This window comes from Notamacropus eugenii, chromosome 2 (assembly GCF_028372415.1).
Source record: "Notamacropus eugenii isolate mMacEug1 chromosome 2, mMacEug1.pri_v2, whole genome shotgun sequence".
In the NCBI taxonomy this organism is placed as follows: Eukaryota; Metazoa; Chordata; class Mammalia; order Diprotodontia; family Macropodidae; genus Notamacropus; species Notamacropus eugenii.
Genome location: NC_092873.1, coordinates 9,102,250 through 9,126,500, shown reverse-complemented (window position 1 = coordinate 9,126,500; position 24,251 = coordinate 9,102,250). Strand labels below are relative to the sequence as shown.

Below are 24,251 nucleotides of genomic sequence, written 5' to 3'. Positions count from 1 at the left end.
TAGCCCTTGAACATTCCTTTCAGGAAGCAAGAGATGAGTGGCTTCATGTACAGGACAAGTTAAACAGTGACTTGTCTAGTTTAAGAGAGAACCATGCTTTCCTTTCTGAAGAACTCTCTCAGGCTGAAAGTGGAGCCAAGAGTTTAGAAAATGAGCTAGGCCATGTCCATGAATCCCTCAGAGAAAAGACATATATTGTAGAAAACACACAGAGAGAACTGAACCATGCTGAAGAGAAGGCAAAGGAACTTGAAGAAACAAATCAAGTGTTAAAGGAAAAACTCAACAGATATAGTTTGGAAAATGAATCTCTGCAAGAAAGATTAGGCCAAATCCAGAGTGAAAATATGGTGCTTCAGCAAGCGCTTGAAGACACACAGAACAAAGTTACGATGAAAGAAAAGCAACTGAGTGATGCCCAGGTACAGTTTATTGATCTCTTCAACAAACTTTATGCTGATAGTGAACAACAAGTTCTTCTAGTAGAAGAGAGCAAGAAAGTGTTAGTCAGTGAATGTAACCACTTAGGAGAACACATGTGTAAATATGAAATTGAGAAGGGTGAGAGAGGGTTCGGTCATTAAATGTCTTGGACAAAGATAAAGCTTTTCGAAATGAAAGTCAAAGTAATTTTAATCAAGATAATTTAGGAATTTGAATTCTCAACAGGCTGGTGAGGTTATCAACTTTCATTGGGGAAGTGCTGATATGTAAGAATTGAGAATGAGAATCCATAATATGATAAATAGAACAAGTAACATCATGATTTTGAAGATAATATGATTGCAATAATAAGTAAATATCCTGTAATAAAATATAAGTAATTAACCTAAATGAAAATAATGTGACATATAAAATAATAATTTAAAAACCAAATAAAACTAAAATTAGAAAATGCTTTTGTAGGTAAGAGAACTCATTTTGATTGAAGAAATTCTAGAGGCCATGATATTTTGGTTTCATAAATATGTGTAGGGGAATTCGCTAGTGTATAAACACAAATAATTTTGTTATTTTATTAATTTTCCTAGTATTCTATTTAAATATTGAAATGGAATAAATTAATTCCAACGCTGAAGTTTAAGAGAAGTCTTACCAAAAAATGCTAGGAATAATGTAACAGTTGAAAGATAACATTTCTTTTGAGATACTGTGAAATATTCCCATTAGACATCTCATTAACATTTAAACATGCTCAACATTCTGACGAGTTTCAATTCAGATTCCTCTGAACTACTCTTTGCAACGCTAACGACAGGATGATAGTTGTAGTGAAAATCCAGAGTCTAGACACTCCTTTTCTTTTCAATTTAGGACAGTAATTCTATTCACAAAGAGGTTAATTTTGGGGTTATTAATATTATTTTTTATTGTGCTTCACTACCAATTTTTTTTTAATCTCAGTACTTTTTATTGTTTTATTAATAATGCTTGCTCGGTGTGCAAAATTGCAAGTTCTGGAATCACTGCCTTTTAGTTGTTGAATAAGAACAGCTTTACACAGTCTAAGAGCAGCTCTCATTTTCTGTGATTTGTCATATATGCAAAGAGCGTCCATTATACCATATATTGTACTGGGTAATAATTTCATTTAAAGAATTTGAAAATTTTGTCTTCTCATTCAATGGTGGAATTTAGTTAACATGTAAGAATTCAGTTAATTGTGCCCATTTTACTTTCTCAACTTTACATTGTCTTCTTTTAGCCTTACGTTTTCTTCAAAACAACTTACCAGACTTTAGTTAAATTTAGTTTCACAAAGTATTTCAACTTCTCTAATAGGAGAAAACATTTTGATTTCTTTTGATTTGGGGCTTCATTTGGTATTCATAATTTATGCAATAACTTGCCTGGCACTATGATGAAAGCAGAGATGAATTTCTGCAGTATAACAGTCCATAAACACACGACTTTGTATCTCTGTGTGTATATGTGCTTATACACATATGTGAATGAATGAATACGTCTGCAGGTACAAAACTCTGATTTTGTAATGTGCTATATATGCATAAGCGGGAGAGCTAGCATGTTTTCCGCAGTTTCCTTTTTTTTTTGCCGATGGACCGCCATTACCAGGCGTGTAATTCCTATCAGAACAGGAAAAGGAATTCTTTGAAGGCTTAGCAAAGACTCTTGAAGATGGGAACAGCAGCTAGTGACCATATGTGTGGTTCTCATTGTGGCTTTGAGCAAAGCACATCATTCATGTGAAGAGCTTTTACCAAGCCTGACATGCGTACCAGTACCTACGTTCCTTCCCCCGAGTTAAACAATGAGAGGATGGAAAATTTAAACGTTTCTTGTAGATGTCCTCTTCTTTCTAAAGGTTGGTGCATAGAAATGAGGCAGTTAACTTTTCTGAAAAACCCAATGGGAAACCATGAATGTGTCTATCAAGTACAAAAAAGTATACATTCCTCCCCCCTCATTCCATTACCTTCCATGTGAGTCTCACCTATCATATTTTAGTCCCTAGATAACTTTTGAGGTGATACAATTATGCTCAAAAAACAGGCAATGGGAAATCAGGCTGAATGTTTGAGCAAGTAGAAAGATCTCATTTGACCCATGCTAAATGAAGGTTGAGTAGAATAATCAAAAGAGCTTTCTCGTGTCAGGAGCCAAGTGTCAATCTTTGTCCCTAGAAACGACTAACGTTAGGACCTTGGGTAACTCAACTAACCTCTTTGGAGTTTCATTTTTCTCATGTGCAACATGCGGGAATTTTGTTAAATAACATCTAAGTTATTTATACCGCAAATCTATGAAAATTATGAATATGTTGATGAAATTAAATTGCATGCAGAACTATAATGACTTTTGATGTGAATTTTGACATGATATTTATTTCATATGAGCTAATACTGCTTTCTGAAATCAGCAATAGAAATAATTTGGACATATATCTCTCAGGCCAGAGAAAGAAATCTTCAGCGAGAAGTTCCTGTTTCCGGCAACTACCAATCCATGAGAATAGTTTCGCAACAAGTTACATCATATTATCGAAGGAATTATGAAGAGAAGGAAAAACTACCGAAGCAAGTAGATGAAACCAAAAGTAAAGTATGTATGCAAAAAGATCAATAATTTGTTCCTGATGAATGGAAATTGTGTGCAGTGTGACATTTCCCTTTGTCTCGTCAACAGTATAAATTTTCTGAACGCTCTGTCTGTCAATTAAGTCGAATTAAATTAGACCTACAACCTCCACAATGTGTGCACACGAATTTCAATAGAAATATTCACTCATGATGTCCTTGACAATTTGGTTTATCTGTCTTTACAGAAAGAGTGAGGTGTTTTCCCAAGGACCCATAATGCCTAAATCATTTCTATGATTCCTTATGTTTAGAAAGACCTTTACCATTATTTTCTCTTTTAATTCCGAAGCAATACTGTGAAGTAGAAATTACTTGTTTACTTACGTTGAAACTTCTCCTTGAACAACAGGAAAAAGTTGTTTTTCACAATTCCTAAATATGTAAATTGTACCTGCAAAATGCAATTGAGAATTCAAGTAATGAGATGGATGATTTCATTAATATCCTCTAACTTCATCGATCTGATCTCACCATGTAGATTTCTGGTTCCATACCTTCTTCACAGTCTTCTTCTGGCTTACGCACAGTTACACGTCCTCATCTGCACTACCCGTCAAAAACATATTGACTCTTTACCTCCAGCATGCTTGTGCATTCCAAAAGAATGGTTCTTTTGCCATAATGCCATTGGGACTTTTCACCCATATGGATTTCTGAATCTCCTGAAATCCACTTTTCATTTGATATGACCTCATTGGGTATTTATTGCTTTATGCTGTTCACATCTGTTAACAAACTATTACTTCCTTGTTCTACCTCTTGTTTGCCCAACTATCATAGATTTCCTTGAGGACCGTGATCATTTAGACTTCGTTATTTTCCATAGAACGTTGTTTTCAAAGCATGCTGTCAGCAGAAGTAATTGTTATTATTTTTTCAGTACAAGTAGTACTAGTAGTAGTTGTAGTACTAGTAGTTCTAGTGATAGTAGTACTTGTAGTGGTAGCACTAGCAGTAGAAAAACAGGAACAAGGAAACTCAATGTTGTCTGTTGATTTTCCCAGGAGTTGCAAGTTTACCTAAAATTAAATTTGTTCTAAGGTAATGGTTGGCCTAAAGTGCTTTGAGTTTCTCTAGTCTGATTTTTTACAAAGTTTCCATTTCCCAGACGTCAAAAGTACAAATTCAATACAAAAGTATTTCAGTTTCTATTATCATTCTTCGAAATTATTAAAATGAAAATGCAGTTAAGCGTACAATAGCATGACAGTTAAATTCTTCTAGCCCCTTCCCTTTAATACTATCAAATACCTTTCTCCACTGTCAGTTGCTTTCCCACATTTCCATGTATTTCTGTATGCTACTCATCATGGTGGAAGGCACAACGTATATTAAGGGAGATTTCTGAGATTCTTCCAAACGCAATTTCACCCTGGTAGTCATCATAACTTGCAAAGTAAGTAAGTATCTCTGCCAAAGCAGGGAAGAAAAGAACTTTGGATGATGAGATAGTTCTCCACTTAGACGTATGTTGGGGGAATTAGCGATAGAAATTTGGGTCTGGGGTTAGAAAAATCTGACTTCAAATGTGTCCGGAGATTCTATCTGTGTGATCCTAGGCAAGTCACTTAGTTTTTCTCAGTTTCCTCAGCCACAAAATGGGGATAATACTAGTACATACTTCTCAGGGCTGTTGCGAGAATCAAATGAGATCATTATTGTAAATCTGTTGTATTTATGGCCTTTATTCTTGGCACATATTGGATACTGAACAAATGATAGTTTCCCTGCTGCAAAAGCATAAAGACCATTGTCCATTATATACAAATCATACTGCCTCCCACGTTTGGATAAACATCTCCTAATATTGCAAAAGAGTTTTCTTAACCTGGCTACTTTCAGTGTACTTAGCTTAGTTAAGAAACTATTATGAATTCCAATCTCATTCTTCTGAAAATGACTTTTCTTTTCAATGTGCATGCTTGAGAAATTTTTCAAGGTGTCAGAAATGAGCACTGGAATGAAATAAGTTCTGTTTCCCAATTAACGCCCCTATCACTTCTTGCCTTCATTTCCCTCACCTTCTTTCTGGAAGACTTGGATTAAAATATGAACCTTCACAAGCTTTTGGCTTCAGTTTGCAGTCAAGAAACTAGGTGTGAACTGACTCCTGGAAGGTATACCAAGGAAGCAGTAACTTAGAGTCCATCGTTGGCAGCAAGAAGTAGGTCATTTTATGGGCATTCTGGCCATACTGGCACCATTTCTTGTGTAATTTCCCTGATCGTGTAAGTTTTCACTATGTAAGAATTTAGTGAAATTACAGTTTCTTCCTTGTTCAAACGTTATTTCATCAGCCAGTGAATATTATCTATGTGAACAGCACTGTGATAGATCCTGAGCAGGGTAAAAGACTGTGTGTCAGACGTGCACTGTCTCCTTGAAGAATTTTCACTCTCTGTGGAAGTCAACACAAAATAGAGAAACTTCATTTATAACAAACGGTAGAATTTAAACAACTACGAAGTGAACGATTTTCCAGTAAGCATTTATAAAAGGGAGGTATCACTAAAGTTGCACGTTAGAGCAGATGGTATTGATCCATTCATGTTTTTCCTAATGCAAACCTTACTTGATGCAATTTGGTTGAGTTAGCAGCCCTACTGGAAGAACAATTGCTAAATACTTAACTATTGTATATCTATATCTATCTATCTATCTGTCTATCTGTCTCTCTCTCTCTCTCTCTCTCTCTCTCTCTCTCTCTATCTATCTATCTATCTATATTTACATGTACATTTATATTTATATATTTATTTATATTGATATATTTGTTCCTGTGTGGATGTGTATATGTACACAGAAAAATATACATGTACACATACGTAGATACACGCATATATATATGTGTGTGTGTGTGTGTTTTTACAGATATGTGTCTGAAGTTTGTTGAAACTCTGCATCTACGGGTGACTTTTCCAAGATTTTGTGTTCTGCTTCATTCCATTGCCAAACAGATGGCTTTCGACAAATGATTTTCTGTCTTTAGGCTTCTGGTTCTTGCTTTGTAAAATGATGTACTAACTCATCAGTAGTGTCCCTTTTTGCTCGAACAATCTAGAGTTTTACGTGCGTGAACTGCACTTCTGTTACACAATTAGCAATATGAAGGAATATAAATATTTCCCTCATAAGGGTGGTGGAAATTTTAGGTGAGATGATGTACTGAAAGTCCTTTCCATAAACCTTGACATGTCTCAGATGGAATCATCAGTGAGAGACAGAATGTATGCAGAAAAGGAAACCAAATCTCCCGAGAGACAGACAGCTTTGTGAGTTCAAAAATGGTGTCCAAATCTTCTGGTTGATGAAGCAGTTTTCAGTCTTATTCTTTCGGCAAATTGATAGAAATGGGAAAGAGGTGAAAGTCCCTCAGTTAACTTTTTCTCTAAATACACTATGCTTCTTGGCCCCTTGGCGTTTCCTTTGAATTTTGAAGGAAATATCAGAATAAGTCATTTTATTTTGAATAACACTTTCTTTTCTTTTTCTTATGTTTAGGTTCCTGTTAGGAATGTAAAGGAAGAATACTTGCAGGAGAAAAAGGAAATCATACAGTATGAAGTTGCCATGCACAAAGTGGAATTAAAAACAGTAAAAATTAAGGATCAGCGAACCAGAACGCACCACAGAGAAGAAACTGAAGCTTTGAAAGAGAAGAATGAGGAGCTTCAACAGGAATTGCAGTGGAATAGAGAAGCATTAAGAAAAATCCGATTTCAATACAGTGGCCAAGTAAAGGTTCTGAAAGCTGAAAATGCAGCGCTGAACTCTCAATTGGAGAATGCAAAAGAAAACACAGAGAGACTAGAGAGCGAAATTGAATCATACAGGTCTCGTCTGATGTCTGTTATTGACGATTATGAGCAAAGTGAGGCGTCCAAACTAGCCCTTGAACATTCCTTTCAGGAAGCAAGAGATGAGTGGCTTCATGTACAGGACAAGTTAAACAGTGACTTGTCTATTTTAAGAGAGAACCATGCTTTCCTTTCTGAAGAGCTCTCTCAGGCTGAAAGTGGCGCCAAGAGTTTAGAAAATGAGCTAGGCCATGTCCATGAATCCCTCAGAGAAAAGACTTACATTTTAGAAAACACGCAGAGAGAATTGAACCATGCTGAAGAGAAGGCAAAGGAACTTGAAGAAACAAATCAAATGTTAAAGGAAAAAGTCAAGAGATACAGTTTGGAAAATGCTTCTCTCCAAGAAAGATTAGGCCAAATCCAGAGTGAAAATACGATGCTGCAGCAAGAGCTTGAAGACACACAGAAGAAAGTCACGATTCAAGAAAAGCAACTAAGTGATGCTCAGGTACAGTTTTTTGATCTCCTCAATAAAGTTTATGCTGATAGTTAAAAACAAGAGCAATCAAGTGTTAATCAGTGAATGTAACCACTTAGGAGAACAAATGTGTAAATATGAAATTGAGAAGGCTGAAAGAGGGTTCGATCATTAAATGTCATACTTGGATAACCATAAAGATTTTCGAAATGAAAGTCAAACTAAATTTAATCAACATAATTTAGGAATTTCAATTCACAACAGGCTGGTGAGGTTATTAACTGTCATTGGGAAAATGCTGATATGTAAGAATTGAGAAAGAGAATCCATAATATGATAAATAGAACAAGTAATGTCATGATTTTTAAGGTAATACGAATGCAGTAATAATTAAATATACTGTAATTAAAAGTAAGTAATTAAATTAGGAAATGAAAATAATGTGATAAATAAAAATCATAACATAAAAACAATTTGTGCACATGAATTTCAATACTAATATTCACTCATGTTGTCGTTGACCATTTGGTTTATCTGTCCATACACAAAGAATGAGATGTTTTCCCAAGGACCCATCATGCTTAAATTATTTCTATGATTCTTTATGTTTAGAAAGACCTTTACCATCATTTTCTCATTTAATCCCCAAACAATGCTGTGAAGTAAAAATTATTTGTATACTTCCATTGAAACTTCTCCTTGAATAACAGGAAAAGGTTGTTTCTTCACAATTTCTAAATATGTAAATTGTACCTGCAAAATACAGTTGAGAATTAAAGTAATTAGATGGATGATTTCACTAATATCCTCTAACTTCAGCAATCTGATCTCACCGTGTGCATTTCTAGTTCCATACCTTCTTCATTTCTTGCTCAGTTACACGTTCTCATCTGCACTCCCCATCAAAAACCTATCTACTCTTCATCTCCAGCAGGCTTGTGCATTCCAAAAGCACGATATTTTTGCCATAATGCCATTGGGACTTTTCACCCCTATGGATTTCTAAATCTCCTGAAATCCACTTTTCATCTGATACCACCTAATTACCTAATACCGAATTGGGTATGAAATTGAGTATTTATTGCTTTATGGTTTTCACATCTGTTAACAAACTATTTCTTACTTTTTCTAACTGTTTTTTGCCCAACTGTAATAAAGTTTCTTGAGGACAGGATAATGGATACTTCATTCTTTCTTGGTAGAACGTTGCTTTCAAAGCACGCCGTCAGTAGAGGCAATTGTTATGATTGTTGTAGTACAAGTGGTACTAGTTGAAGTTCCAGTACTACTAGTTCTAGTGATAGGAGTACTTGTAGTAGTAGTCCTAGTAGTAGGAAAACAGGAACAAGGAAACTAAATGTTTATTTGTTGATTTTGCCAGCAGTTGAAAGTGGTTGGACTAAAATACTTGAAGATGTTCTAGTCTGATTTTTATAAATTTTGAATGCTCCAGACCCCAAAGAGCAAAGAAGAAATTGAATACAAAATTATTTTTAGTTACTCTTATTATTCTTAGAAATTATTAAAATGAAGGTACAGTTAAGCGTACAATAGCATGACAGTCAAATTCTTCTAACCTGTTCCCTTTAATGCTAGCAAATACCTTTCTCCATTGTCAGTTGCTTTCCCACATTTCCAAGTATTTAGGTATGGATTCATTATTGTAGAAGTCACAATCTATAGTAAGAGGTATTTCGGATACTCTTGAAAACAAATTTCACCCTAGTAGTCATCATAAATTGCATAGTAAGTACGTATCTCTTCCAAAGCTAGCAAAAAAAAGAACTTTGGATGATGAGATATTTCTCCACTTAGACGTATGTTGGGGGAATTAGGGATAGAAAGTTGTGTGTGGGGTTAGAAAGATCTGACTTCAGATGTGTCCACAGATTCTGTCTGTGTGATCCTAGGCAAGTCACTTAATTCTTCTCCTTTTCCTTAGCCACAAAATGGGGATTATAATAGCACATACTTCTCAGTGTTGTTGGAAGAATCAAATGAGATAATTATTGTAAATCTCTTAAGGTTATGGCCTTTGTTCTTGGCACATATTAGATACTTAAGAAATGTTAGTTTCCCTGCTCCAAGGACATAAAGATCATTGTCCATTTTATACAAATAATACTACCTCCCAAATTTTGATAAGCATCTCCAAATATTGCAAAAGACTTTTCTTAACCTGGCTAATTTCAGTAGACTTGGCTTAGTTAAGAAACTATTATGAGTTCCAGTCTCATTCTTCTGAAAATTACTTTTCTTTTGAATTTGTATTCTTGAGAAATTTTTCAAGGTGTCAGAAATCAGCACTGGAATGAAATAAGTTTTGTTTCCCAAGTAGCTCCCTTATCGCTTCTTTTCTTCCTTTCCCTCACCTTCTTTCTGGAAGACTTGGATTAAAATATTAACCGTCAAAAGCTTTTTGCGTCAGGATGCAGTCAAGGAACTAGGTGTGAACTGACTCCTGGAAGTTACAGCAAGGAAGCAGTAATTTAGAATCCATCTTTGGTAGGAAGAGGTATGTCAGTTAATGGGCATTCTGGCCAAACTGGCACCATGTCTTGTGTAATTTCCCTGATAGTGCAAGCTTTCACTACGGAAGATTTCAGTGAAATTACAGTTTCTCCCTTGTTCAAACGTTATTTCATCAATTAGTGAATAATAATTACGTAAACACTGTGATAGGCCCTGAGAAGGATACAAAGACTGTGTGTGAGACATGTACTGTCTCCTTGAAGAATTTTCACTCTCTCTGGGAAGTCAATACAAAAGAGAGAAAGTTCATTTATAACACAAAGTGGAATTTAAACAACTACTAAGGGAACGATATTCCTGTAAGTATTTATGAAAGAAGATATCAGTACAGGTGGAAATTAGAGCAGATGGTATTAATCCATTCATGTTTTTATTAATGCAAACATTACTCGATGCAAATTGGTTGAGTTAGCAGCCCTAGTGGAAGAACAATTGCTGAATACCTACGTATTATACATATATATGTGTAAATATGCATGTATATATATTTATACATATGTATGTACATTTATATATTTATTTATATTGATATATCTGTTCCTGCGTGGATGTGTATATGTACACACAAAAATATACATGTACACATACGTAATTACACACACGTGTGCGTGTGTTCATATAATTATATGTCTGAAATCTGGTAAAACTGTCAATCTAAGGGGGACTTTTCCAAGATTTTGTGTTCTGCTTCAGTCCATTGCCATCCACACGACTTTCAGCAAATGGTTTTCTGTCGTTAGGCTTCTGGTTCTTGAATTATAAAATGATGTACTAACTCATCCGTAGTGTCCCTTTTTGCTCTAATAATCTATAGTTTCAAATGCGTGAACTCCACTTCTGTTCCACACTTAGCAATATAAATAAATATAAATATTTCCCTCATAAAGGTTGTGCAAATTTTAGGTGAGATCATGTATTGAAAGTACTTTCCAAAGACCTTGAAATGTCTGAAATAGAATCATCAGTGTGAGATAAAATGCATGGAGAAAAGGAAATCAAATATCTTGAAAGACAGAGAGCTTTGTCGGTTCAAAAACGCGTTCCAAATCTTCCGATTGACGATGTAGTTTTAAGTCCTGTTCTTTGCTCAAATTGACAGAAATAGGAAATAGGTGAAACTCCCTCAGTTAGCTTTTCTCTGAATACACTATGCTTCTTGGTCCCTTGGTGTTTATTTTGAATTTTTATGGAAATATCACAATAAATAATTTTATTTTGAATAAAATTTTTTTCTTTTTCTTATGTTTAGGTTTCTCTTAAGAATGAAAAGGAAAAATACCTGCAGAAAACAAAGGAAATCGCAGAGTGTAGTGCCATGTTCCAAGTGAAATTACAAACAGTAATAATTAAGTATCAGCGCGCCAGAAAGCACCAAACAGAAAAAACTGGAGCTTTGAAAGAAAAGATTGAGGAGCTTCAACAGGAATTACAATGGAATAGAGAAGCGTTACGAAAAATTGGATTTCAGTGCCGTCGACGAGTACACGTTCTGAAAGCTGAGGATGCCACGCTGAACTCTAAACTGCAGAATGCAGAACAAAACATTGAAAAACTAGAGGACGATAGGGCATCATACGCGTCCAGGTTGATTGAAGTTGGTCTCGAATATGAGTTATCAAAATTAGCCCTTGAGGATTCCTTTGACAGGGAAAGAGATAAGTGGCTTCATTTAAAGGACAAACTAAACCGAGACTGGTGGAGTCAAAGAGAGGATAACGCTGTCCTTTCTGAAAAACTCTCTAAGGTTGAAAGTAGAGCCAAGAGTTTAGAAAATGAGCTAGACCATGTCCAGGAATCCCTCACAGAAAAGACATACATTGTAGAAAACACGCAGCGAGAACTGAACCATGCTGAAGAGAAGGCAAAGGAACTTGAAGAAACAAATCAAGTGTTAAAGGAAAAAGTCAACAGATACAGTTTGGAAAATGCATCTCTCCAAGAAAGATTAGGCCAAATCCAGAGTGAAAATACGGTGCTGCAGCAAGAGCTTGAAGACACACAGAAGAAAGTCACGATTCAAGAAAAGCAACTAAGTGATGCCCAGGTACAGTTTTTTGATCTCCTCAATAAAGTTTATGCTGATAGTTAAAAACAAGAGCAATCAAGTGTTAATCAGTGAATGTAACCACTTAGGAGAACAAATGAGTAAATATGAAATTGAGAAGGCTGAAAGAGGGTTCGATCATTAAATGTCATACTTGGATAACCATAAAGATTTTCGAAATGAAAGTCAAACTAATTTTAATCAACATAATTTAGGAATTTCAATTCACAACAGGCTGGTGAGGTTATTAACTGTCATTGGGAAAATGCTGATATGTAAGAATTGAGAATGAGAATCCATAATATGATAAATAGAACAAGTAATGTCATGATTTTTAAGATAATACGAATGCAGTAATAATTAAATATACTGTAATTAAAAGTAAGTAATTAAATTAAGAAATGAAAATAATGTGACAAATAAAAATCATAACATAAAACAATTTGTGCACATGAATTTCAATACTAATATTCACTCATGTTGTCGTTGACCATTTGGTTTATCTGTCCATACACAAAGAATGAGATGTTTTCCCAAGGACCCATAATGCTTAAATCATTTCTATGATTCTTTATGTTTAGAAAGACCTTTACCATCATTTTCTCATTTAATCCCCAAACAATGCTGTGAAGTAAAAATTATTTGTATACTTCCATTGAAACTTCTCCTTGAATAACAGGAAAAGGTTGTTTCTTCACAATTCCTAAATATGTAAATTGTACCTGCAAAATACAATTGAGAATTAAAGTAATTAGATGGATGATTTCACTAATATCCTCTAACTTCAGCAATCTGATCTCACCGTGTGCATTTCTAGCTCCATACCTTCTTCACTTCTTGCTCAGTTACACGTTCTCATTTGCACTCCCCATCAAAAACCTATCTACTCTTCATCTCCAGCAGGCTTGTGCATTCCAAAAGCACGATATTTTTGCCATAATGCCATTGGGACTTTTCACCCCTATGAATTTCTAAATCTCCTGAAATCCACTTTTCATCTGATACCACCTAATTACCTAATACCGAATTGGGTATGAAAGTGAGTATTTATTGCTTTATGGTTTTCACATCTGTTAACAAACTATTTCTTACTTTTTCTAACTGTTTTTTGCCCAACTGTAATAAAGTTTCTTGAGGACAGGATAATGGATACTTCATTCTTTCTTGGTAGAACGTTGCTTTCAAAGCACGCCGTCAGTAGAGGCAATTGTTATGATTGTTGTAGTACAAGTGGTACTAGTTGAAGTTCCAGTACTACTAGTTCTAGTGATAGGAGTACTTGTAGTAGTAGTCCTAGTAGTAGGAAAACAGGAACAAGGAAACTAAATGTTTATTTGTTGATTTTGCCAGCAGTTGAAAGTGGTTGGACTAAAATACTTGAAGATGTTCTAGTCTGATTTTTATAAATTTTGAATGCTCCAGACCCCAAAGAGCAAAGAAGAAATTGAATACAAAATTATTTTTTAGTTACTCTTATTATTCTTAGAAATTATTAAAATGAAGGTACAGTTAAGCGTACAATAGCATGACAGTCAAATTCTTCTAACCTGTTCCCTTTAATGCTAGCAAATACCTTTCTCCATTGTCAGTTGCTTTCCCACATTTCCAAGTATTTAGGTATGGATTCATTATTGTAGAAGTCACAATCTATAGTAAGAGGTATTTCGGATACTCTTGAAAACAAATTTCACCCTAGTAGTCATCATAAATTGCATAGTAAGTACGTATCTCTTCCAAAGCTAGCAAAAAAAAGAACTTTGGATGATGAGATATTTCTCCACTTAGACGTATGTTGGGGGAATTAGGGATAGAAAATTGTGTGTGGGGTTAGAAAGATCTGACTTCAGATGTGTCCACAGATTCTGTCTGTGTGATCCTAGGCAAGTCACTTAATTCTTCTCCCTTTCCTTAGCCACAAAATGGGAATTATAATAGCACATACTTCCCAGTGTTGTTGGAAGAATCAAATGAGATAATTATTGTAATTCTCTTAAGGTTATGGCCTTTGTTCTTGGCACATATTAGATACTTAAGAAATATTAGTTTCCCTGCTCCAAGGACATAAAGATCATTGTCCATTTTATACAAATAATACTACCTCCCAAATTTTGATAAGCATCTCCAAATATTGCAAAAGACTTTTCTTAACCTGGCTAATTTCAGTAGACTTGGCTTAGTTAAGAAACTATTATGAGTTCCAGTCTCATTCTTCTGAAAATTACTTTTCTTTTGAATTTGTATTCTTGAGAAATTTTTCAAGGTGTCAGAAATCAGCACTGGAATGAAATAAGTTTTGTTTCCCAAGTAGCTCCCTTATCGCTTCTTTTCTTCCTTTCCCTCACCTTCTTTCTGGAAGACTTGGATTAAAATATTAACCGTCAAAAGCTTTTTGCGTCAGGATGCAGTCAAGGAACTAGGTGTGAACTGACTCCTGGAAGTTACAGCAAGGAAGCAGTAATTTAGAATCCATCTTTGGTAGGAAGAGGTATGTCAGTTAATGGGCATTCTGGCCAAACTGGCACCATGTCTTGTGTAATTTCCCTGATAGTGCAAGTTTTCACTACGGAAGATTTCAGTGAAATTACAGTTTCTCCCTTGTTCAAACGTTATTTCATCAATTAGTGAATAATAATTACGTAAACACTGTGATAGGCCCTGAGAAGGATACAAAGACTGTGTGTGAGACATGCACTGTCTCCTTGAAGAATTTTCACTCTCTCTGGGAAGTCAATACAAAAGAGAGAAAGTTCATTTATAACACAAAGTGGAATTTAAACAACTACTAAGGGAACGATATTCCTGTAAGTATTTATGAAAGAAGATATCAGTACAGGTGGAAATTAGAGCAGATGGTATTAATCCATTCATGTTTTTATTAATGCAAACATTACTCGATGCAAATTGGTTGAGTTAGCAGCCCTAGTGGAAGAACAATTGCTGAATACCTACGTATTATACATATATATGTGTAAATATGCATGTATATATATTTATACATATGTATGTACATTTATATATTTATTTATATTGATATATCTGTTCCTGCGTGGATGTGTATATGTACACACAAAAATATACATGTACACATACGTAATTACACACACGTGTGCGTGTGTTCATATAATTATATGTCTGAAATCTGGTAAAACTGTCAATCTAAGGGGGACTTTTCCAAGATTTTGTGTTCTGCTTCAGTCCATTGCCATCCACACGACTTTCAGCAAATGGTTTTCTGTCGTTAGGCTTCTGGTTCTTGAATTATAAAATGATGTACTAACTCATCCGTAGTGTCCCTTTTTGCTCTAATAATCTATAGTTTCAAATGCGTGAACTCCACTTCTGTTCCACACTTAGCAATATAAATAAATATAAATATTTCCCTCATAAAGGTTGTGCAAATTTTAGGTGAGATCATGTATTGAAAGTACTTTCCAAAGACCTTGAAATGTCTGAAATAGAATCATCAGTGTGAGATAAAATGCATGGAGAAAAGGAAATCAAATATCTTGAAAGACAGAGAGCTTTGTCGGTTCAAAAACGCGTTCCAAATCTTCCGATTGACGATGTAGTTTTAAGTCCTGTTCTTTGCTCAAATTGACAGAAATAGGAAATAGGTGAAACTCCCTCAGTTAGCTTTTCTCTGAATACACTATGCTTCTGGGACCCTTGGTGTCTATTTTGAATTTTTATGGAAATATCACAATAAATAATTTTATTTTGAATAAAATTTTTTTTCTTTTTCTTATGTTTAGGTTTCTCTTAGGAATGTAAAGGAAAAATACCTGCAGAAAACAAAGGAAATCGCAGAGTATGGTGCCATGCACCAAGTGGAATTACACACAGTAAAAATTAACTATCAGCACACCAGAAAGCACCACACAGAAGAAACTGAAGCTTTGAAAGAAATGATTGAGGAGCTTCAACAGGAATTACAATGGAACAGAGAAGCGTTAAGAAAAATCGGATTTCAGTGCCGTCGACGAGTACACGTTCTGAAAGCTGAGAATGCCACGCTGAACTCTAAACTGCAGAATGCAGAACAAAACATTGAAAAACTACAGGACGATAGGGCATCATACGCGTCCAGGTTGATTGAAGTTGGTCGCGAATATGAGTTATCAAAATTAGCCCTTGAGGATTCCTTTGAGGGGGAAAGAGATAAGTGGCTTCATTTAAAGGACAAACTAAACCGTGATTGGTTGAGTCTAAGAGAGGATAACGCTGTCCTTTCTGAAAAACTCTCTAAGACTGAAAGTAGAGCCAAGAGTTTAGAAAATGAGCTAGACCATGTCCAGGAATCCCTCACAGAAAAGACATACATTGTAGAAAACACACAAAGAGAACTGAACCATGCTGAAGAGAAGGCAAAGGAACTTGAAGAAACAAATCAAGTGTTAAAGGAAAAAGTCAACAGATACAGTTTGGAAAATGAATCTCTCCAGGAAAGATTAGGCCAAATCCAGAGTGAAAATACGGTGCTGCAGCAAGAGCTTGAAGACACACAGAAGAAAATCATATTTCATGAAAAGCAAATTCGTGATGCCCAGGTGCAATTTATTGATCTCTTCAATAAAGCTTATGCTGATATTGATAAACAAGCTCTTATAGTAGAAGAGAGCAGTAAAGTATTAGTTAATGCGTGAATGGAACCACTTAAGAGAGCAAACATGGAAATATGAAAATGAGAAGGCCGCAAGAGGGTTCGCTCTTGAAGTATTTTACTTGGATAAGTTTTAGTCTTTTTGAAATGAAATTCAAGTTAATTTTTATCAAGATATCTTAGGAATTTGAATATTCGACAGGCTGGTGATGCTATTATCTTTCATTGTACAAATTCTGATATATAAGAATTGAGAGTGAGAATCCACGATATGATAAACAGAACAAGTAATATAATAACTTTTAAGATCAAATGAATACAAAAATGAAAATAAAATGTACTGTAATACAATATAAGTAATAAAGCAAACAGTTGAAAGCAATTTTAAATATAAAATAATAGTATAAAAGCTATAAGTATAAAAATAATTTACAAATTCTTCTTTTAGGTAACAACACGTTTTGCTTCAAGAAATTATGTTGTCCATGACATTTGGCTTAATAAATATTTGTATAGGAAATCTCTAGTGTCTAAATAAAGATAAATTTTTATTTCATTAATTTTTCTATTATTCCATTTCAACATTGAAATGGAACAAATTTTTTCAAATGCTGCAACTTAAGAAAAGTCTTCCAACATAATGCTAGGAACAATATTACATTTCAAGTATGAAATCTCTTATGAGATAACTGTGCAATATTCTCTTTACGAGTTTCATTAAAATTTAAACATACTCATCTGTCTAACTAGTTTCAATTTAGACACTTTTGAACTAATTTTTGAAACATTAACGATTGGATTTTAGTTGTAGTGAAATTCCGTAGTCGAGCCACTACTTTTCTTTTAAATTTAAGACAGTGCTTCTATTCAGAAACATTATGATTCTTCATTAAGCGTTAATTTTTCAGTTACTAATCTTATTTTTTAATTGTACTCCACTATTTTTTCATCTCTGTTTTTTTTTTTTTTTTTTTTTTTTGTGGTTGGACTAACAAGTCTTGCTCAGTTTCCAAAGTTGCCGGTTCTGGAATCACTCATTTTAGTTCCTTAATATGAATAATTTATACAGTCTAATAGCAAATCTCATTATCTGTGATTTTTCATATATGCAATGAGGGTGAATTCTACCATGTATTGTCCTGGGTAATGATTTCATCTAAAAAATTTAAAATTTTATCTAGTCATTCCATAATAGAATATAGTTTACTTGTAGAAATTCAGTGAATTGTGCCAATTTTACTCTCTGAACTTTACATTGTCTTCTTTTAGCCTTATGTTTTCTTCAAAAAATTTGATGAGACTCTACTAAAATTTACTTTTACAAAGTACTTCATCTTGTCTAATTAGAAAAAAACATTTGGCTTCTTTTGATTTTTGGCTTCATTTGGTTTTCATAATTTATTCAATAATTCCCCTTGCTCTGTAGTGAAAAAGGAGAGGAATTGTTGCAGTATATCATTCTATACACATACGGTTGTGTTTTTCTGTGTGGATATCTACATATACATATATGTGAACGGATGAATACGTCTGTATGTCCAAAACTCTGTACTTCTAACATGCTATGTACACATAGCGTGGAGAACTGGCATATTTTCCAGAGTTTCCTCTTTTTTCTCCATTCACTGAAACCAGGAGTGTAACTCCTATCTGAATAGAGTAAGCAACTTCCTCGCAGGCTAAGCAAAGACTGTTGAAGATGTGAATAGTACCTAGCGGCCACATTTGTTGTTGACATTTTGGCTTTGGGCATGTGAAGTGCTTTTACCAAGCCTGACAAGCATATCAGTGCCGATGTTCACTCTCCAGCGTAAACCATGAGAGGAAAGAAAGCACAACCTTTTCTTGTAGATGTCTTTCTTCTACGGACTGGCACACAGAAATAAGGTAGTCAACTTTTCCGAAAAATGGAATGGGAAACCTTTAAGTTTTCTACCAAGTATAAAAAAGTGTACATTCTTCCCTCCTGTTTCCTTTACTTTGCATGGGAATTTCACGTAAAATGTTTTAGTCCCTAGATAGCTTTGGAGGTGGTCTCATTCTTGTCAATTAAGACATAATGGGGAAAGCAGGCTGACTGTAGTAATTTCTGAGGAGTCTTCTGAGGGAGATCTCATTTGCTCCGTGCTAAATGGAAGTTGAGTGGTATAATCCAAACAACTTTGCTGCCCCAGGAGCCAAGTTTCAATCCTTTTCTCTCTAAACGTCTACCTTTAGGACCTTGGTTACTCATTAAACCTCTTTGGAGTTTAGTTTTTCTCACCTGCAAAATGAGGTTGTTTTCTTAATCCCTAAGAGATTTCTGTCTTTCAATCGTTGATAATTATGAATATACTGAAGAAATTAAGTTGCATGCAAAATTATATAGACTTTTGATTTGAATTTTAAATTTATATTTATTTTACACGAGCTAATGTTGCTTTATGAAATCTGTAATATTAGTAATTTGGACATATTTCTGTCAGGCTAGAGTAAGAAATCTTCAGCGAGAATCACCTGTTTCCTGCAATTATCAGTTCCTGACAGGAGTTTCACAACAAGTCACATCATTTAATGAAATTGATTATGAAGATAAGGAAAAACTAAAGAAGGAAGTAGATGAAACCAAAAGTCAAGTACGTATGCAAAAAGATCAGTAATTTGTTCTGGAAACAAATGAGTGGAAAGTATATTCAGTGTGACATTTCACATTTTTAAGCAATATATTTAGTTTTAATATTCTCCAATCACTACGACAAAACTTAGATTTTTTTCCCACCCCAAGAGCCGTACACTTCTATATAGAATCTACATATACATTCCTACTGAGTACATTTTCACTATAGTCATGCTGTGTAGAGGAACTAAAATAAATGGGAGAAATCATATAACAAACCAAAATATAATACACACACACACACACACACACACACACTCACACACATACAGAAATGATCTGTTAAATTCTGCGATTGAATTCGATAGTTCTTTCCCTGTATGTGGAAAGCATTTTGCCTTAGGGCATCATTAGGAATTTTTTTTTTTTCTGTGACTATCGAAGTCTACCAGAAAAAGCTCTTGCACACTTTGGTGGTTGCTGTGCACAAAGTTCTGCTGGTGCTGCTCCTCTTGCTCAGCATCAAACCATGTAAATATTTCCAGGCTTCTCTGAAGTCATCTTGCTCATCATTTCTTATAGTGCAATAGTATTCCATGATATTCATATACCATAATGTCTTCAGCCATTCCCCAATTGATGGGCACCCCCTTGATTTTCAGTTTTTGGCCACTACAAAGAGTGATGCTATAAATATTTTTGTACATGTGGGGCCCTTTCTCATTTTTATTATCTCTTGGGAATACAGTCATATTGCTGTATATTCCTGGGTGAAGGGGTATGCACATTTTTGTAGCCCTTTCAGCATAGTTCCAAAGCGCTCTCCAGAATGGTTGGATGAGCTCACAGCTCCACAAACAATGAATTAGTGTTCCAACTCTCCCACATCCTCTCCAACATTTATCATTTTCCTGTTCTGTCATGTTTGCCAGTCTAATAGGTGTGTTGTGGTACCTCAGAGTTGTTTTGATTTGCATGTCTCTCATCAAAAGTGGTCGAGAGCATTTCTTCTATGATTATAGGTATCTTTAATTTCTTCCTCTGAAAATTGTTTGTTCATATCCTTTTACCATTTATCAATTGGGGAATGACTTGTATTCTGGTACATTTGACTCAGTTCTCTATATACTCTATCAATGAGGCCTTTATCCCCAACATTAACTACAATGTACTACATCCCTCCGAATCTTGATTGCATTGGGTCTGCTTGTGCAAAAACTTTTCAGCTTAATGCAATCACAATTATTCACCTTTCCCTTCATAATGCTTACTGTCTTTCCTTTAGTCAAAAACTCTTCCCTTCTCCATAAATCTGATAAATACACTATTCCTTCCTCCTTCACCTTGTCTGTGGTATCAATCTTTATCCCTAGATCATGTACCCATTCATTCTTGTGAATGGTGTCAGGAATTGGTCTATGCTTAGTTTCCACGACATTGTTATCCAGTTTTCCCAGCAATTTTCTCGAACAGTGAGTTCTTATCCCAGAAGGTAGGGGTCCTTGAGTTTATCAACCCAGAGACTGCTATATTCTTTGCCTGCTATCTCTTGAGTACCTAGCCCATTCCACTTCTCTACCCTTCTCTTTCTTAGCTACTACCTAGTGGTTTGGGGAATTGCTGCTTTCTCATTTTACCAGTTTTGTCAATTTTCTGAACACTGTGCCTGTAATTTCCGTTGACTTAGAATTACAACTACAACTTCCAAAATCTGTACACGTAAATTTTAATACTTATATTCACTCTTTCTGTGGTTGACTATTTGGTTTATCTGTCCTTATGCAAAGAGAAGAGGTGTTTCTCCCACGACCAATAATAGCTCAATCATTTCTATCATACTTGATTTTTAGAAACACCTTGACCTTCATTTTCTCATTTAATCCCCCAAACAGCACTGTCAAGTACAAATTCTTTGTTTCTTTCTGTTCAAACTACTCCTTGAATAACAAGAAAATGCTATTTCTTCACATTTTGTACATACAGAAATTGTACATGGAAAGGATAAATTGAAGTTGAAGTAATTAGATGAATGCTTTCATTAATATTCCCTAACTTAATCAATCTGATCTCACCTTGTGGATTTCCACCTCCATACCTCCATCTTGTTTAGGTACTCTTCTTGTTTAGTTACACTTCCTCATCTGTGCTACCTATTCAAAACCTTTCTACTCTTCACATTCAAGATGTTTTTGAATTACAAAAGTATGATTCTTTTGCCATAATGCTTTTTGGGCTTTTCACCCCTGTTGATTCCTGAATCTCCTCAAATACACTTTTCATCTGATACCACAAAATCTGGTATTTAATTACATATGGATTGTCCTATGGTGATCGCATTTCTTATCAAAAAATCAATTGCTTTATCTCATTGTTTTTTACCCAATTATAATGGAGTTCCTTGAGGACAGGGAGTATTCATGCTTCCTTATTTTCCATAGAAATTCCTTTTCACAGGATGTTGGCAGTAGAGTAATTGTTATTATTGTAGTAGCAAAAGTAGTAGTAGTAGTTGTAATAGATTTGGTAGTAGTACTTCTAGTAGAAGTAGTAGTGGTACTGGTAATAATAGTAGTATTACTAGTGGAAGAACAAGAAGGACAAAACTATATGTTCATTTCTTGGCTTTGCCTAGGCTGAAAATGTAGTGAAAATGAAAATTGACTCAAGGTAATATTTGTACGAAAGCACCTTGAGTTTGTCTATTCTGGTTTTTTATATATTTTCGATTTCCCAGAGCCTGCAATGGCCACATATAAATTCAGTAAAAAAAAAAAATTATTGTTGTTATTATTATTAGAAATTATTACAGTGAAGGGGAGGTTACGCATAGAATAGCAACACAGTCAAATTCCCCTAACGGGTTTCCATTATTAGTGTCAAATGCCTTTCTCCTGTTTCATTTGCTTTCCCATATTTATATGTAGTTATGTGTGCTATTCATCATTATGCCTGTTTAGAAGTGGATATTTCTGACATTCCTCAAACATATTTTCAAACTAGTACCCATCATAAGTGGTAAATCAAGGGAAATCTAAGGCAAAGTGATCAAAAAGAGAATTTTGTATGATGAGATGTTTCTCAGCTTGAAGGGGATTTTCAGCAATTATGGATAAAATCTTGAGTCTGGGCTGAGAAAGATCTTATTACAGATATAGCCTCAGATGCTCTCTGTGTGATCTTAGGCAAGTCACTTGATCTTTTCAGTATTCTCAAACATGAAATGGGGTTGATAATAGCACCTACCTCCCAGGGTTGTTGTGCGAATCAAATGAGATCATAATTGCAAATCACTCAACTTTATGGCCTTTGTTCCTTGCACACATTAGACACTGACTAAATGCTAGTTTCGCTACACTGAAAACAAAAGACCATTGTCATTTTCATACAAATAACCACTGCCTCCCCCATTTTCGTATCCACCTCCTAATTTTCCAAAAGCGTTCTTTTAACCTCGTTAATTTCAGTATACTTCCCTTAGCTATGAAATTATTACAAGGTCCAATCTCATTCTTAGAAAAACTTCTTTACTCTGGCATTTGACGCTTGAGACATTTTTCTAGGTTTCAGAAACCAGTACGAGAGTGAAACAACTTTTTTTTCCCCAATTAACTCCCCTATCCCTCATTCTCTTCATTTCTCTCACATTATTTGTGGAACACATCGATTAAAATATTACCCTTCCAAACCTTTTGGTTTTAGGCTCCAGTCCAGAAACTAGGTGTGGACTGAGCCCTTGAAAGTAACGTAAGGAAGAAATAAGTTAGAGTCCCTCTTTGTCAGTACAAATTGCCTCATGTAAATGGTATTCAGGGCAAACTAGCACCCATTTCTAGTCTAATTTCCCAGATCATCCAAGTTTTTGCTCTGTAAAAATTCAGTCAAATTACAATTTCTTCCTTGTTCAAAATTTACCTCATTAACTAGTGAATATTCATTATGTGAATTCCACTATGAGAGGTTCTGAGCAGGTAGCAAAAGCTATGTATAAGACATGCATTTTCTCCTTGAAGAATTTTCAGTCTCTCTAGCATACCAATGCCAAATAAAGGAATTTCATGTTTAATACAACGTAGCATATAAACAACTACTAAGTGAATGGTAAACGTAAGTATTTATGAAAAGGAGAGATCACTAGAGGTGGAGGTTAGAACAGATGGTATTATCCACCCCTATTTTTAACACAAGAAGTTCCCAGTGCAAATTTGCTGAAGTAGCAACTCTAGTGGAAGAAAAATTGCCAAATATCTGAATTTTATATATGCGTACACACATCTATACATCTGTATATATGTATATACATTATTGATAGCATATATAGGAGGGTGAACTTTCAAAATTTTACGTCCTGGCTCAGTCTCTTGGCATACAACTTGTTTTTATGAATGTTTTTCTCTCTCAAACCTTGGATTCTTCATTTATAAAAAATCTGTACTAACTCATGACTTGTCCATTTTTGCTCTGTTTATAGTTCTAAATGAGTATAGTGCAGTTGATTATCCTGAAAATATTTAGTGAATTCCTGCTAGGTCCCTATACAATATATCACCAGTAGACACTGAAATAATAAAGAACTAAAATGAGAGGTGATTCTCAATGTAGGCACTTACCCCAATAGCATATTCACTGAATGCTGCAGACAAAAATCTCAAAGAATGCAGTGAAGGCAAGGATCATTGCAGCAAAATAGTAAGGAAAGCATTGAAGAAAAGTGAGAACTTTGAGTTGCCTTCGAGATTTGGGAAGGGATCAGCAGGATAGGAGAGCAATGGAGTCCAATAGGCTAAGAAAGTGATGGATCAGTAGGATAGGGAGCGATAGGAAAATACAAAAAGCATAGGAGTGTGAGGAGGGGAGCCGTAGAGCAATTAGAATTAAAAGTTGGAAAAATGTGATGAAGTGAGAGATAAGAGAAAAAAAGACGGAGAATTTAAGCCTCAATCTGATAGCCCATAGAAGTTCCTGTACATGTTGCTGAGTAAGGCAGTAACATGATCACAACGATGTTTGATAGTACTTGGCTTAGCATTTTGTAGGAAAGATTGGTGTGGGGGCAAAATTAGAACAGAAAGACCCAGTAGCCCTTTTGTTTTTAATTAAACT

The 24,251-nt window shown here is 34.9% G+C and overlaps 1 protein-coding gene across 1 annotated transcript in view; it reads left to right on the top strand.

Annotated features, from left to right (window-relative positions):
* Nucleotides 1-24,251, top strand: part of LOC140522476 (uncharacterized) — a 58,309-nt gene that overhangs the window by 29,792 nt on the left and 4,266 nt on the right. The window contains exons 12-16 of the mRNA XM_072637907.1: nt 2,914-3,063; nt 6,603-7,409; nt 11,161-11,955; nt 15,708-16,502; nt 19,021-19,170. Of these exons, the coding sequence (XP_072494008.1) occupies nt 2,914-3,063; nt 6,603-7,409; nt 11,161-11,955; nt 15,708-16,502; nt 19,021-19,170 (2,697 nt within the window). The remainder of the gene's footprint in view (nt 1-2,913; nt 3,064-6,602; nt 7,410-11,160; nt 11,956-15,707; nt 16,503-19,020; nt 19,171-24,251) is intronic.